This window comes from Nesoenas mayeri (assembly GCF_963082525.1).
Source record: "Nesoenas mayeri genome assembly, chromosome: 6".
Classification (NCBI taxonomy): domain Eukaryota; kingdom Metazoa; phylum Chordata; class Aves; order Columbiformes; family Columbidae; genus Nesoenas; species Nesoenas mayeri.
This window is the reverse complement of record NC_137545.1, coordinates 11,482,302-11,498,641: the sequence shown is the minus strand read 5'-3', so window position 1 is coordinate 11,498,641 and position 16,340 is coordinate 11,482,302. Positions and strand designations below refer to the sequence as shown.

Below are 16,340 nucleotides of genomic sequence, written 5' to 3'. Positions count from 1 at the left end.
GCAAACGAAAGCTCAAATATTTAAGTTATTCAGGGCACTGATCAGAAAAAATGCTTCATTCTGTGGAGGATTTTGCTTCTGTAGTAAGCAGGAAAGGAAAGACTACACATGTAAGAGCTTTAAGCAAATGAAACTGAAGGTCACAAGTGTGATATTGCTAAATACCAAGAGGAAATGTAAACCCAAGATGTGTGAACTTACAGTGATTCTCAAAACTAACCCTGGCCTCAGGAAAAGCTGTTAAAAGTCTGGCCCTGTCTTTATAATCATGACATCTGTTTGTGTCTACCAAGGGTGGTGGGGGAAATGGTTCTGTTTAAAAGGGAACAATGTACAAAAACCTGAACAGGTAGAAAGATTGCTTTCCTCATGTCTTACTCAGCAGATGAGTTAGTTATCTGTTGGGTTTCTTACCAGGATAGGCCTGAAGAGGCTGGCAATGCCATTCTCCAATACCACGACCATAGCAATAGCACTGGTATCTGACGCCGTGGACGTACTTCTCCCACGAGTCTCCGATTTGGTAAAAGGTGCGGGTTTCTGAATCCTGGCACTGATCTAAAGGCACAAAAGAGACAGTTAACCACAGCATGTTACTGAAACTATAGCAAAAAATGTATGCTGAACACAGAAGAACAAGTCACAAGAGGATTTTACATGGAGAAATGCAATAACAATGTTTATTTGGAAATATAGCTAGAGAAAGTGGCAAGAGAAATTGAATCTCAAATCAAGGTTCTCTATATATCAATGCATGTGTTAAGTTAGATACTATGTGACTAATTCAGCTGTGATGCATTTCTTAAGATACTGCTAAGTACAGGCCATCCACCTGGCAAGCTTCCCTGGGAGGTCAATGGGATGTTCCTTCAAGAAAGGATTTATTTTGGACTATCTATTGTGGAGCCCAATTCTGCTCCAGTCAACTAAGTTCTTCTCTCATCTGAAGCTAAACCATGCTGTTCTCAAGGAAATGAATGGCATAATTCCTGCTGGCTTCAGCAGAATTCAGTCATACTTTACAAGTCCAAAGTCAACCATTAATTTTCAGCAGAGTCTTTCCAGATTCATCATTGTATAAACCGAAGGAGGACAGACCAAATCCTGAAGTCAGCACAGCTAGTGTGAATACAACACAGCACCAGTGCTTCAGTACACTTTCCAGTCTGACCTGTGCCTGTGTTTCTGTCTCAACAGAAATTTTCAGTGAGAACTAGCATTAGGCTTGCTTGGATAAACAGGAGCCTCATTTAGAGAGTGCCAACAAAATTAAATCGATTACACTTTCACAGATAGCTGAAATCATCCCCTCTCCTCTTGTTTCAAAGCAGTAATTTTCAGGAGCTATACAGTCCAAGTTCCTCCAGTAAACCTGTATAGATATTACTGTAAATAAAGCTGAACTTAACCACTAGTACTTTCTAATAGATTTTTTTGGCAATAGTTTGAAGTTCTCTTGGATTCAGTAATTGCAAACCAAACAGCCAGGTCTTATCTTCCAATCAAGGTTCACTAGGGAAGTGGGGGAGGCAGAAGAGATGAAATCTCATTCCTGCAGAGAACCACGATGGTTTTAGCTAACCTCTAGAGTGCTATTAACACGTGTTCTCATCCTGAGCTTTCTCTCTTTGCCAGAATGAAGGGCAGCCAAAAAAATCAATTTAGTCCAAGGTAAGTTAATATATGCTGGTGCTCTTTCCTCAGTTCAGTGAGAAGACCTAAAGATTTTAGGATAGAGAAAGGAAAGAAAACTGATCCTAGTATTAGTGCCTAGCTGCATATTGTTTAATCAGCACCCTGTCTGAGAGCCCTGCCTGCTAGGCTGACAGCTCAGGTACCAGAATTCAGACAAATCAACCCTGCCTGGGGCTAATGTGCCCCGTTACCACAACCTGCTACATTTTAAGAGGTACATTGCCACAATCCATTACTACTGCACCATCATTGAGTTCTTCTGTGGCATGTCTGCTAACCCAAGCTTATCTCCTTAAAACTAGGAATGCCGTTTTACTTACCCTCCACCAAATCCAGTGTTACTTCTACTTTTGCAGTTGTGCAATTCAGGGCAGAAAGTGGGCAAAGACTGTGCCCAAATTCACACACCAGTTTCACCATACCATAACCAGCCTCTACACAGCCACAGATTGTGTTTGGCAAGAGGGAACAGCTGGTGACTTACCAACAGGATCACATTTCCATCTCCCCCGGCCCTGACCAAAGCATGTGCAGTTCAGCATGTGCCCCTCATCATGACGCTTGTGGAAGGTCTGGTTCACATCATAGGTGATACCGTCCACAATGCACTGGTCTGTTTGAGAAAGAGCAGAGACAGTTTGTCAGCAATAGCTCTAAGTATTAAGACAAAATCCTTCTGCTTGGCACATCATTCTCTCCTCTTGATCAGCTCACCAAGACTGACCATGACAAGCTCTGTTCACGCAGAAGGGAGCCCTCATGATATCTGTGATCATCACAGATCAGTGCTGCACACACACCACTCCTCCTGGGTTTGTTTATCAGCAATGTACAAATAAGCAACACTTGCAGAAAACACATCTGTAGGATGCAGACCAAAGTACTGTATGTACAGAACTGCCTGGTTGTTCCTTTTAAGAGATTCCATGTGTGAGAGAAAATCGAAACCAGCACGCTAACTCTGACTTCTTCCTCTGACGAAGGTCTAGACTGAAACACCTCAGTGAGTGCTGTCTGAAATCATTAGAACTAAACAAGGAGAAAAGGGCTACTCCAAATTCATACGGATACCACCAGAAGGTATAAACATCCTCATGATGTTATTCTGCTGGGTATCTCTGAAGACAGAACCAGGTCTATTACACACCCAAGGTGCTACTGGTGCCTACTAATCTACAACTCCCTCAAAACACAACAACCCGAGCCCATGCTTAAGTACAATAGTATCAGTCTATCAGGTTCAATGCCGACACATTGACCTGCGATCTGGCCCAGAATTCCTAACACCAGTCTAATCACAGCGAGAAGCAGAAAGACAAAACAAACAGGAAAACCACCCCAGAAGCATTTTGTTTTGTTAACTGGGACCCAAGAGACCCAAGTTCAGTCCCACAGTCAATCACAGACCATCTGTCCTCGGGGAAGTGACTCAGTTAATCCCAGGCCTTCATTTCTCATCATACTTTCCCACACCACGGGCACAGCAACAGGATAAACCAAGCAGTACAAAAACCCTCCCATGAGTGCTCAAAGCCTTCTCTGGCTAATATGTTGAAACAGCTCTACTTAGATAACCTTTGCCTTTTGGAAAAGCAAATTACGTCTGCCCCCCTCATCAAGAAAGACCACTTTAACACCAGAATGAAACTGCAGAGAGAACTAGCTGTGTACGTGGAAAAAAGGAGTTTCACAGACCAGAACTGTTACCAGTGTATTTCTCACTGTTCTGAAGGAAAGACATTAAAAAAAAACCACTCTCCCAAAGCCCTTGAGTGAGCCTTTCCCTATAAATTATATCCCATTTCAGCAGTGGTGTTAAGAGTCCTTTCTTGGCTGCTTGACAGCAACCCCCCTGCCTTTTCCAGACATGAAGCCAATGCTGTGAGCTAGCTGTAGGATGATCAAATGTCTGTGCTTTTAAGTCTTCTTTTTTTGGTATTGCTTAAGCACTTCTCCACTTGGACCACTCATATAAATAAGTAAATAAATAAGATTAATCCCAGTGCTGTCCTGCCAAATTTTCATATAGATTAGCCAGCAAAGGGCTAATCCAGCACAGAGGAATTGAAAATTTCACTGAAAACAATAAAACAGGATGGCTCTGCATTTAAACTTCAGACTAGTCTGGGTTTTTGTCTGTTCTTGAGGGAGGGAAGTGCCTCTGCTGAGCTCACTGTAAAGTCACAGTGGTGCTGATCCTAAATGTAGACAAAACAAGATAGAGATACATCCTGATTAAGCTCATCAAGTTTTGCCCCTGCTTGCTAGCCTGCAAAGGCTGAAACAGTACTTTTCCAGCATGTAAACAAGACAGAACTTCATGTAGTCCCTCTGATCCCCTGTCTACTCCAAAGAAAAGCTTGATGATATACAGTTCTTGAGCCTGGGCTCAAAGCCACTCACAATGGTGGAAAAGAAAACCAATTTCTCCCATCCCTCAAACACAGGCTGAAGCGGTGACATCAATGCAAAAATCAGTACCTCTGAGCTGGGAATAGGCAACGCAAGTCCATTCTCCACGGCCATTTCCTGCGCAAGTACATCTCATCATATGGCCCAGGTCATGTTGTTTATCCCACTCATCTCCAACACGGTACATGACACCATCGTTGGTTGTGCAGATTTCTTCATGGGCTGATTGAGAAGAAAGCAAGCGGATACTTTATGTGGTCAGAATTAGCAAGGTCTTGGGGGCTTAGACCATCTGCAATGCCCCTTCATACTGTATAGTGGTTTCTGCATCTTAATAAGGAAGCTTTAGGCACCCACTCAATTTCAAATAGCATTTTTGCTGGGTGATGACATTCTCCTAGTGCAGATTCCTAGTAGGTGTTCATTCATTTTAATTCTCATTTGAAAGCTACTAGAAATAGCTTCTGTACAAGGTCCAAGGGGTGCAGTTTGAGTCAGTTCATGTTACATACATGTCCTTATAGGAACACAGCCATTTGAAGGCCCGTGTGTGCCACAAGCTGTTTAAGGGCTCAGATGCTACATTGCCATTAGTTACCAAAGGCCTTTCATTAAAAAACTGATAGTGACATTCCTTCCCACATGTCCCCTCCTGACGTCATGGAGACATGCATGGGTTGTAGGAAGGGACCGCAATATTGATTTGGACATTACTGCCCCTTTTCAGGGTAACACATCAGTATTATAAATACAGACTTATTCCTAATCACAGGTTGGGCAAGAAGTAATGAGCCAGGAGGGAGAAGCTTTGGCAGGTGTAAGATAAAAGCCTCACTTGCTACAAAGCACTGAAGTCAAATGGTCTCTGATGGATCTACACCAGTTTGCACCAGCTGAGAAGCATGCCTACCAACATCTTGTAGCAAAGGAGTAACTAAAATTGCCTTCTCCTGGCATTGCCTAAGTCTCTGGTAGAGGTGATCAGTGGGAAAAAAAGGACAAGACAAAACTTCAGAAATGCCTTAAAGGGTTTTGGGCTAGGATGCGGCTCATTGAAAGTTAATAATTAACCAACGACAGACAGCTCTTTACTTTCCAGCTTGATGAACTACTTATAGGTATTCCATAATCCCTTCATGATTCTCAGCCTTACCAGCCATAGGGCAGAAACCAAACTTCTGGTCAGCATCATAGTTCGCAGTGGTTCCACACCACCTCATGTTGTCCCTCCGTCCCTCAGAAGTACAGTCAGTGTAGTTGCGGTTATTGTACAGGAAGGGGAAGTGGCACAGAGCACCATTGGAATTGCCACCACGTGTCTGGACCAAAACTGTACAAAAGTGAAAAGAAAACAGAAGCAAATCAAGCCTGTACTCTCCCTTAGCATGCAGGGGAAAGCTTGAAAAACAAAACAAAAAACGCTACCACTATTTTTTCCCCATGAGTATCCTGTATATTATCAATGGGTCTCTTTTCTTGGCTTTAATTATTTCAGATCTGGAAACATAAGCCCTGCATTGGATCAGTTCAGCTCAAACACTGTTTTAAACAGAGTTATGGAGCCAGCCATGGGAATTCCTGAGGAACAGGGAAAACCAAAGCTTACTGTGTTTGGAAAGTGGCTTTGCAGACTCTTTGTGTCAAGGCCCAGGGAATCAAACTTGCAGTTCTTAGCATACCTGTATTATCTCACTAAGGCTATTACCCAGTTGTGCCCTTTGGCTTAAAGTAAAGCCTCCATCCTCAGGAAAGGATTACAACTCAGTTATGTACAAGAGAACAAGTCAAAACCTCTCTGCAGGTTGGAAGTTTCATGTTTTGCAAGCAGGAACAGAAAGAGGACTGTAATCTACCTGAACCACTCGCCTCTTGAGCAACTCTGCATTACAAAAAATGGAGAAGAAGGAGCTATTTGTTGAGGTTTTTCTACACTGATTTTTTCTCTTTCCCCACGGTATATGACAAGAAGCCTCGCTAAAACAAGGATGTGTGTGCAGACAAAGATGGGAGTATTTTTGATTTGGGTTTTTGTGCTTGTGTGGGTTTTTTTGTTTGTTTTTGTTTTAGAAAACAAAGACTACTGTATGTGCTGCAGAGAAAAGCTTGACTTTTATCAGAAAAAAACAACTGAAGTAGAACTGAGTTTAAAAAAAAATAATTACGGAGCGTAAGAAACAGTATTTTCATATGGGAATGTAAAAAATTCTCTCCAAGGCCACATCCCAGAGAAGCTGCCCAGATACTGTTAGATGTCTGATGGGCTTCCCAGGAAGGGCAACCACACAGGTAGATCTGTGCTGTGAAGGGAATGCTGATCACCCACAGGCAAGAGGGAATGCTGCTGCATTAGTCATGCACCAGCTCTTGATTAGTGATCACAAATCACATTAAAATCACTGCTATATATGGCAACCTGGCTAGACAGTCAGGACAGAATGACAGAGGACTGCACAAACTGTACTCCATGGATATCCTCTTCTTCACAGCCTAATATGGGCACTGGTATGCCAGTTCAGCCAAGAAAAGCCAAAGTCTAAGTATCCTCTCAGCCATGGTACCCTGACTAGGTACTCCCAATTCTAAGGTCAGGTCAGAATAGAGAGAATAAGACTCACAAGGGTACATCTGTATCACCCTGAGCACCCTCCAAAGATGCCAAGAGCACAAAAGTGCTCTGACGCCAGGCAGTCCTCCATTGACAGGACTGCCTTGCTGCTGAGGCATGCCTGGAGTCCCTCCCGACTGCCCGAATTGTTCAGGTAGCCTGTCCCTATGTTCTTTGCTCCCTTCTTCCATCTGTACACAAGGTTCACATGCATGTGAAGGTCCTTTGAGAAGAACTTACCATTCTGCTCGGTACAGAAGGAGTATCTCCTGTCCTGCTCAAAGTTGGAAGTGGTGCTGCACCAGAGGTGCCCATCTGTGCGGCCTTCGGTGGTACAGGAATAGAAGGTCCTTCCATCGTAGGTGAAAGGCAGAACACAGGCTTCTCCATCAGAATTGCCACCATATGTTTGGGTCACAGCTTTAAAACAAGCAAATCACAGAATTAGATTCTGGCTTAAAGCAATCACTAAATCTTAGGCCTCTAAATCAGCAATAGCCCCTCTAGGCCAAGTCACTGGCTGCTGCAAACCCACACTAACTGCCATGGACCTTGGCCAACACAACCAAGAGACAACTGAGCCCCACAGCTGTGTCATTCTTTTACATTCTTTTCCAAACATATATTATTGCAGCTTGATTTGAATAAAGTTATTAATGCTGCTCCCCAAGGACTCTGTTTTCCCTCAGTAGGTTATATATAGCTCACTGGGAAATGTTTCTACCCTACAGAACCAGGCTTCAAATAACCAAAACAACTATTTTTTCACCCTTTGCACCTTTCTCCAGTATGTCTTCTTCAGAAGACATTTCTAACACACACACACAAAAAAGGAATTCTACTTTGAAATCAAACCACGGGACAGTCCCAAAGATCTCACTGGACTGAACAGACACTAAAATACAAACCCATACCTGTTTCCCGGCAGCTGACTCCGTTGCCCAGGCAAGTACACAGCATCTGCTGGCTGCCCTGTGTCTTGAGCCACTGCATACCCACAGAGTACACCACTCCGTTATCTGTTATGCACTGGCCATACGGCTGAGGCTGTGGCTGTTGTGGCTGGGGTTGGTACAACGCAGTCTGCACATTCGTGAAGCTCGGAGAGCCAGATCCTGCAGCAGAACACAGGATAGAAGAGAGAGGTTATATGCAAAGCTAAAGAACAGTTCTGGTAACAATAGCCCCTGGTTCCTACCACTGTAGAATAGCTTTAGAAAGGACCAAGAGCATAAACTGCTTTTCACAGGAATTGCTTAAAAACATGTTTTGGAAAAAAAAAATAATGAAATCATTGAAGGAAATCTAGAATAGGAAAGTCAAAATCAGTAATAAGACTAAAAAATTACCAAGGAAGTAGGGAGATAAGGCAAAAAGGATTAATTTTGAATTTTTCCTTGAAAAAGAAAAATAAACCACAAATGTATTTATTTACTCTGGAAGTTTTAAACTTTGAATCATAGACTTTGGCCCATTATCATTTGGAATAATACTGAGAGACAAAGAAGCTTGTGGTCTACATTATGGAAATTTTTGCTAATGATACACACAGGAATATCCACAAATTCAGCTCTGCTGAAATAGGAGAAATAATAATAATAGAAACAAAATACTGGCACCCTTGAAGCTCTGTGCATTTTCATGTTTAGACCTTCTGAAAGTATGAAGTTAATCTGCTGCTACCAAACAGTTAAATGTCATTTAGCAAGAAAAATTTAGTGTGGATACTGTAAGAAAGCAGAGAATTTTTACATTGCACTTACCAACAGGAAACCTAAACCCTTAAAAAGGCAAAAAAAGAATTTAGAAGCCAAAGACTTCAACAAACCTCGGGCAAAAAATATATGCTACCTATAAACCAGGTAATATTTCATATCAAAATTACAAACTCCCTAATGTACATGTATTAAATACCATTGTATGTGTTCCTTGACATTTCTGGTTTTTAAAGCTCAACCATTAGTAGGTGTATTTATCTTGTCAAAGAAACCAGATGGTCTCAGTGGAGTTTAAATTAAGGACATTTCAAGAAAGTTACCCTGAGGCAAATACATAAAGTTCAAATATTAACTCGAAGTGCCATGCTTCCAAGACAAAGCTAGTAGATAGTTCCTGTGGATGCACAGCCCTAGATGTGATTTACTGCGCTGTGATTGTGCAGGCAATCACACCTGTATGTGCAAGCCCTGTTTGTGTGCAGAAACAAGGTATAAATTAATCTTATCTATACATGCACAAACAAGCAGCATCTCCTGAACTCTGACCCTCTTTGTTGACAACCTTTCCCTGACAAGACTCCTAAATACCTAAATTAGGATGGCACAATTCAGCACCAAGTCAAAATGTGCCACTCCTTGTCCCTTCCCCTACCTTACACACTTACCAGTGCTGGTCGTATGCAGAGACGTGTGTCTTTCACATTTCCATTCACCTCTGCCATTACCAGTACAGACGCACTGAAGCAAGTTTCCACGGTTGTCCTTCTTGCTCCAGGTGTCTCCAATTCTGTAGGAATTCTTGGTGTCATGGTCATTGCACCTATCTGAATAAGCAACATGACTGTTAGCTAGTTCTGCATTAGATGGCTTCACCATGCAGTTTATAGTACTGAATCACCAACACTATCAAACGAGCTGATAGTTTAAAGCCTTTATTGAAAGCCCACCTCATTTTCTGCAGCCCACAAGTCCTATATGCACTAAAGCCTGCGTCAAACTGCATGGGCTGAGATAATCTGAAAATCCTGATGCTTTGGTCTAAGGGAAAATTCCCATTTATTTCCAGAACCGTAACTTTACTTTGTAGCCATTGTCAAAATTACCATAATAACATTCCTAGTGTGAACATGGTAAGCTGTGTTCAAAATCAACGTGGAAAAGCACATTCTGGATTGAAAACATTCCTGCTAGTTTCTTTTAAAGTTATTTCTTTTAAGTGGAATTCTTTGGAGCGGTATCATTTCATACTATACACAGGGCACAGTTCAAGTTAGGGGCTCTCCATCACCTGAAAGAAACTAAAACCTATTTGAGGGCGATATGATAAATACAATTTCTTCCAAAAGAAGTGTGCATGAAGCTTCAGTAAAATTAATATAAACTGCTCATGTCGTACCAGGAATATTAGACTTTCTAAATCTCCCTGTTGTCTTTAATAACCCCCAGCCCCTGATGAATTGAGCAAATGGGTTCAAAGGACAGCATAACAAACTACTTTCGTCTGGGTGCCAGATCCACATGGATTAACTAGTTCTTCTTCCATTACAAGATTTTACCTTCTCATGCAAGGGCAACTTGATACAGTGGCTCAAATATAATAATGGATCAATGAACATGGATTTATGAAGAACTGTGGAAGGACATATGCATCACACCAGACCGCCACTGAAAGAACACACTAGATAGAATATCTATATTGAAAACACATTACTAATTCACAGAAGTGAAAGTGAACGAAACTTTGAGTATTTGCCAGAAGAGTGGTAAATTTGCAATGTAATTTGTGAAAAAAACCCCACTGTCTTATGGACACTCAGATCCTCAAGTTAGACAATGAAAAGCTGAAATAACCCCCAAGAAATCAGCTGTGATTCTGGAAAACGCTGACCATAGAAGATATATAACAGCAGCACACACTGAAGTATAATGCTACCTTGTGGGCTACAGCTATCATTTTACATACATAAATTTGAATTTCTCTATTTGATTACATTTGGAAAACACAATGAAAAATGAACAGGTCATTATATTGCAAATTCTCCTATGAAACAATAACGCAGACCTGAGTTAAGGAAGGAAAGATACTGCCAAATCATTTTTATTAGTAATAATAACTCCTCCAAAATTCACAAACAACACATTCTGTTTTATTCATTCCTATCTAACAGCTAATGATTTTTCCCCATGTGTTTTTAACAGACTTCATATTGTCAAGGCTGGTTTCATTTTTATAGCTTATTTCTTGATGGAGTCTCTCCAGATATTCAGTTTTAGGCCAACCCTCCTTAGTGGTTTAGTTCTTTACAGGTCTGCTGTTTATATCAGCAGAAAGCCATTATCTGTGTGCCCCAAGGCAACTGCATATGAAGCAATTTAAAGGCTACAGAAGAGTTTCTCAAACCTTGCATAACAAAGGTGTAAAGTACAAAGTTAAATTTTCTTGAGGGAACTGGTATAAACTGTGATAGCTCCAAAACAGAGCTTGCTCCTAACGAAATTGGAGCAGAAGGTAGATAAACAAGTGAGATTCTGGATTTTAAAAGCCCTGTTTGCTTTGCAAATACAAATAAAATGGAATATTTACGGTAATGTCCTCCAATGATGTAAAAACTAAAAAGTCACCTGTGCTGGTAAAGCATGTTTGCACTGAAGAAAAAATGGCGGGATGACAAGTGAGATGGGGGAGCAGATAAAACAAACCCTGGTTTAGCTAATATATGTTAAACAGTAATAAAGAGAAAAAATAAGAAGACATTTTAATCTGTCAGATCCTGCTGTTGGAGCGGGTAACTATTTCTCTTTAAAAGCACCTAATTGTCCCTCAGGCTACTTTAAAAAACAGCAGCAGAGACATTCAGCCACTCTCCACCATTTTGCAGACCAAGCAATTCTCTCCAGCTTCCTGGGGGAGGATGTGCAACTGTGACTCAGCTGGCCTGTGGATTTCTTAAATCTTTCTCTCTAGAGCAGGTTAAAACCCCAAACAAACCAGTCATTCTGTCACCAGCTCTCTGGTGTGTCCCCAGATCGCAAATGGCAGCCGGGACGCACAAACGCTCCCCTCTCACCTCAGAGGGGTCTGTTTCCTGCCCCTTCTCAGGAGATCCTCTAACAAGGGCAGAAAAATAAATACCTTTTCTGATGCAAGAAAGGTTTGAGAAATAAATAAGATAAATAAAACGTAGCAGCTGGCAGGTGCCAGGCCAGCGCTTACTTCTGGAGGTGCAGGTGATGCGGCCGCTGCCCTCGCCCAGGCAGGTGCAATCCACCATCATCCAGCCCTGGTACGGCTTCTCCCAGGTCTCGCCGACCACGTAGGATGTCCCGGCCGTGTTGTCGTAGCACCGTTCAGCTGTGGAAAGGAAGGAAGGGAAGGGATGAGCATCTGCCCCAGGCCACCCCACATGGGATCGCCTCAGAGAAGATGAGAACATGTCCATGTGCCCTGACTGAACCAGGGAAGGAGTCGCCACCTACCCACGGGCTTGCAGGTCCACTCGCCCTTCCCGTTGCCCAGGCACACGCATTCCAGCATGTAGCCGCCCGTCTCGTGGGGCCGGCGCCAGGTATCGCCGATCTTGTAGGACTGGCCGCCCTCATGGCAGCGATCTGAAGCAGGAGAGAGAAGAGCTGAGAGGCCACACTGGGAACAGCACCATGGGGACAAGGTAAGGGCCACCTGGATGGGGCGAAGGGGATCGGTTGGGGCAAGTCATTGCCTCCTCCTCCAGCCTGCAAAATGGCGTCCGCCATTTTCCACTGGCACCTGCCATTTTCTGTTGGCTCCTGCCCAGCATTTCCTACGCCTCCCAAGCCCCATCCACTCTCTTCAGCTAATCCCCTCTGTGTTTCCAACCACAGCTGAAAGGGGAATGCTGGAGCCTGAGGATGTTCTGTTTCTGCCTGCAGCTCCATCTCGTTCTGAGGTGGCACCACTTGGACCTCTCTGTGGCTGTCTTTATACAATGATGGACATGGTGGCCAGGCCAGCATGTGGAGAATAAGCAAGTGCTTGGTGTGACACCCTGGTGGGACATCGGTCCTCTCGGGTTTGGAAACCCTGCCCTAGAAAGGCAGATTCTGAACCCATCAGTTTGTTAAAGCCCTGAGGCAGTCCGGACCCAACACCTGGCCCAGGCTCAGGGAGGGAAACATGGTGAGGGGCAGTTTGCAAATACAAGGTCTTTTTCCAAGACACAAAAAAAAAAATGAGGAATATGCATCCAGTCATTTATTAGGAGTCACTAAAATGTTTTGTTCGTTCATTTATGAAAGCAGGGAACCTAAGAGTTGTAAAGATTGACTCCAAGCCAGCTGCAGTCAGTGAGACTCTCCAGTGAGCTCTAAAACAGGCTGATGTTGAGGAAACGAGACTGCTCTTATGTTAGCAATTTCCTTACTGACTCTTTCTTTTCTTACAACCCTTATCATCCCTGCCCAATAAAATGCCATTAAATTCAGAAGGGCTTGAGCTCTACTTGTTAGATTCAATGCTTTTTTTCCATGCTATAATGATGGCTGGCTTCCGAGTCCTCTGTGGCAATGCTACTAGCATCAGCATGTGTCTTAAACATGAAACTGGATACTTTTAAGAACAAGACTTTTCTCAAAAGGTGCCTCAGGGACTTTGAAAGCTCAGTCTAGAAGTCCTGACACACAGTGATCTTCATGTGCAAGTCTAATTATGAAATGAAGGGAAATTGTGAACAATTCAGTGACTCAGTAAGGAAAGGATTTCCAGACAGAGACATGAAAGGGAGAGCTGGGGAGAAAGGACCAAGGAAGAGAGGGAGGAACAAGAGGAGAGTTTGGGTCAGGCTGGTGAAAAAGGAATTGCAGAAACACATTGAGCTAGTGTCTGGATACCAAATCCCAGCTCCCTCAGGGACAAGTGTTGGAATGACATTTTTGAAAGATGGAAGGACTGCCTCTCAGGTGGTGTTTATTATTATTTATTCAGAGTAGTCCCGTTAATGCTGACAGTGTTATTCTGATTCACCAGCTGCAAAAGAGACCCCAACTCCTCTTTCCAGTAAAAAAACTACTTTCAAAAAAGCGCTTGTGAAGATGTAACACTCTTGTACACAGTAAAAGTACTAACCCACAGGGCTGGAACTAACAGTAATTTTGGCCTATGTTTTTACACATAGCACTTTACCTTCTAAATAAAAGAGGAATTTGATTGTGCAAATGTATGTATTTGGGGCAAGAACTTTCAGTTCCAAGATTGCAATGTATTTGTATTAAACCTCCCCAAGTTTAGCTAATAGGCATTGGGAATATTGTGTAAGTTGCTCTGGAAAATATGACACTAAGGAACAATAGCTGTAGTAATAGGCTCTTAGTTACATACTGGCAATGGTGCAGCTGATTCTCCCACGTCCAGCTCCAATGCAAGTACAGTCCCAGATCATGGAGTCCTTGGGGCGCTCATATGTCTCCCCTACTCGGTAAGTGGATCCAGTGTATTTGTCAAAGCAAGTCTCTTCAGCTATGAGGGGAGAAAAAAAATAAATCAACTTCATGTAACCATGCCAGTAACACGTACAGTCAACAGAAACACACATTCCTTGTCTGCTCACACACAGATGCTCCTTTTTTTTTCTGGGGAAAAATCCTATCGGTCTCCTGGGATGGAACAGCTGAGAGGAAGTTGGGTGAAATTCGTCCCCCTGAAGGTCCCCATGATACTGAATAACCTCAGCTTCCCTCCCCCAGGGAACCAGAGGTTGAGCATGGCATGTGGACATGCATGCCCTGAAAGGATCGATCTCCACTGTCTGAAGTGCAACAGGACAGAAGATAGGAGGGTGCATACATCCCCCAGCAGCTGTGTGCTTTGTCATGATAATTCTTCTTGTTCTGATCTGGCAAAAAAAATTGAGTATATTAATCCCAAATTCTACAGCAGTCCCACCGAAGTCAGCAGCACTACTTGCTACTTGTTCTCACTTGCATGAGTGATTACAGAATGGTAATGTCAGAGCTGCCACCAGACTTCAGATTCATAACAGAGCAACCTTCTTCACTACTGGACGGATAAAGTTAACTATGACATATGGGAAACTTGCTATTGGACTTGGAAATCCTTGCAGGAAAATGAAAGCTAGATTACACCCTCTTTAATGGGGGAGTAAGTAATGGGGGAGTAAGGTGACTAAGTACTCCTTAAAATACTCTAGCCATGAGGCAGGCAGCACACAAGCCTTGCAGAACAGATTGCTGGGACATTCCCATCTGTCTTACATGAACACTATCAGCCAGGAGCCAGTTTTTCTCTTATATCTCCAGAGCAGCATAAAGGAGTTATAGCAAACCAGTGGCTGTAGGCCAATAAATACAGATAGATCGCATCTGATAATCTAAACTACACTGCATCCCAGAGAGACACATCTTCCAGCAGATGTTGCATTTAAAGTTCTTGCTGTTACCTAAATTTTTCCTGAAGAAGACTAAACAATCTCATTTTACACTCCATTATAGAAAGCTCACAGCAAGGCTGGGGGGCTGTGGAAAGTTGTAAGTTGAAGTATTTTTAAACAAGCTGACGACATTGCACAGCTATGAAAAGTTGGGGTGAAGCAATCAAACAGCACAGAGCCAGAGCTGCAAAGTGAGTCCAGATTTGAACTGCCCCATGTGAGTCCAGGAGTCAGTTCAGTTCATTATAAAAAAGAGGTTGGCTCCAAAATTAACGTTTAGATCCAATCCTCCAGAGAGATGAGTGATGTTTGGCTCAGGATTCTGGTGGCAGGCCCATTGCTAATGAAAAGCATTTCTTAATATCCCAAGCCAGATCTTCAATGTAATGGAGTGTGGATCCATTACCGACCCCAAGTACCAAACTTCAGATGAAAACCCACTCTGTCAGTTACAACTCGATACAAGGCTCAGCTTAGCATCAAAAGCCATTCTGGGGTCTTGATGCAGACCACAAAGACCACCAACTTACGTTCAGGCTTGCTTTCGCAGTTAAACCCTCTGCTTCCACCATAGCAGGTACAGACCAGTGTGTTTCCCAGATAAATGCGCTCCCACTGCTCGTTTATCTGATAGTACCTTCCATTGTCAAAACAGGTCTCTGGTAGGGGAGAGGAGGGAGGAAGCAGAGTGGTCAGAGAAAGAAAAGTTTGGAGTTACGGAGGGAAGGACACAGGCAAACTGCGCCTGCAGCGGGCACACGTGTGCGGGTCCCGCTGCGACCAGGAGCGAGAAAAAGCCACCCCGGGGGTCACCCAGGGGGCCGGGGCTCCGGGTCCCGCCGCACTCCGCGGGCTCGGGGCAAGACTCGTGTCCCGAGGGACCAGCCCGAGTCGCCCCGCCGTGCCCTTGCCGCGCCCGCGGGACCCCATCCCGGCGCGGTACTCACGCTTGCCCTGCGCGGGGACGCCCTGCGGTACCGAGGTGGTCTGTGCCTGCCGCCGGCTCTTGCCGCCGCCTCCGCGGCGCTGTCCGCCGCCACCCCCCGCCGCCGCAGCCCCCAGGCAGAGGGCGAGCAGCGCCAGCCGCCACACGGTGCGCCCCGGCATGCTGGCACGGAACGGCACGGCTCGCAGGCAGCCCGACGGACGGGACGGCGGCGCCGCCCGGGCCCTATATAGGCGGGCGGTGCGGGGAGGGGGCAGCCGACGACGCCCCGGCGCCCATTGGCCTCGGCGGCCGCCACCGCCCCGTCGAGCGTAGCCGCCCCGGCCCGGCCGCCACAAAGGGCCGAGGCGGCCGGGGCGGGGGCTGCGAGCCCTGGACAGCGCGGGGAGCCCGGCTGGGGTGAGAGGCTCGTCCACGCAAGGAAAACGGGCTGGAAAGCGATCGTGCCATTTTGTGGAACGTTTGGCTCAATAAAATGGCTTTTTGGGGGGAAGAGAGAAACTTTTCTTTTTACTTTGAGCAACTCTGCCTGTAAACTGATA

General features: G+C 44.3%; 1 protein-coding gene across 1 annotated transcript in view; it reads right to left on the bottom strand.

The window, feature by feature from the left end:
* Positions 1–15,962, bottom strand: part of FN1 (fibronectin 1) — a 53,726-nt gene extending 37,764 nt beyond the window's left edge. The window contains exons 1-12 of the mRNA XM_080347054.1: positions 15,800–15,962; positions 15,383–15,511; positions 13,784–13,921; positions 11,908–12,039; positions 11,645–11,782; positions 9,096–9,254; positions 7,627–7,827; positions 6,953–7,132; positions 5,261–5,437; positions 4,177–4,329; positions 2,180–2,308; positions 415–558 (exon numbers count right to left, since the gene is read on the bottom strand). Of these exons, the coding sequence (XP_080203180.1) occupies positions 415–558; positions 2,180–2,308; positions 4,177–4,329; positions 5,261–5,437; positions 6,953–7,132; positions 7,627–7,827; positions 9,096–9,254; positions 11,645–11,782; positions 11,908–12,039; positions 13,784–13,921; positions 15,383–15,511; positions 15,800–15,959 (1,840 nt within the window). The 5' untranslated portion in view covers positions 15,960–15,962. The remainder of the gene's footprint in view (positions 1–414; positions 559–2,179; positions 2,309–4,176; positions 4,330–5,260; positions 5,438–6,952; positions 7,133–7,626; positions 7,828–9,095; positions 9,255–11,644; positions 11,783–11,907; positions 12,040–13,783; positions 13,922–15,382; positions 15,512–15,799) is intronic.
* Positions 15,963–16,340: the final 378 nt, after the last annotated feature.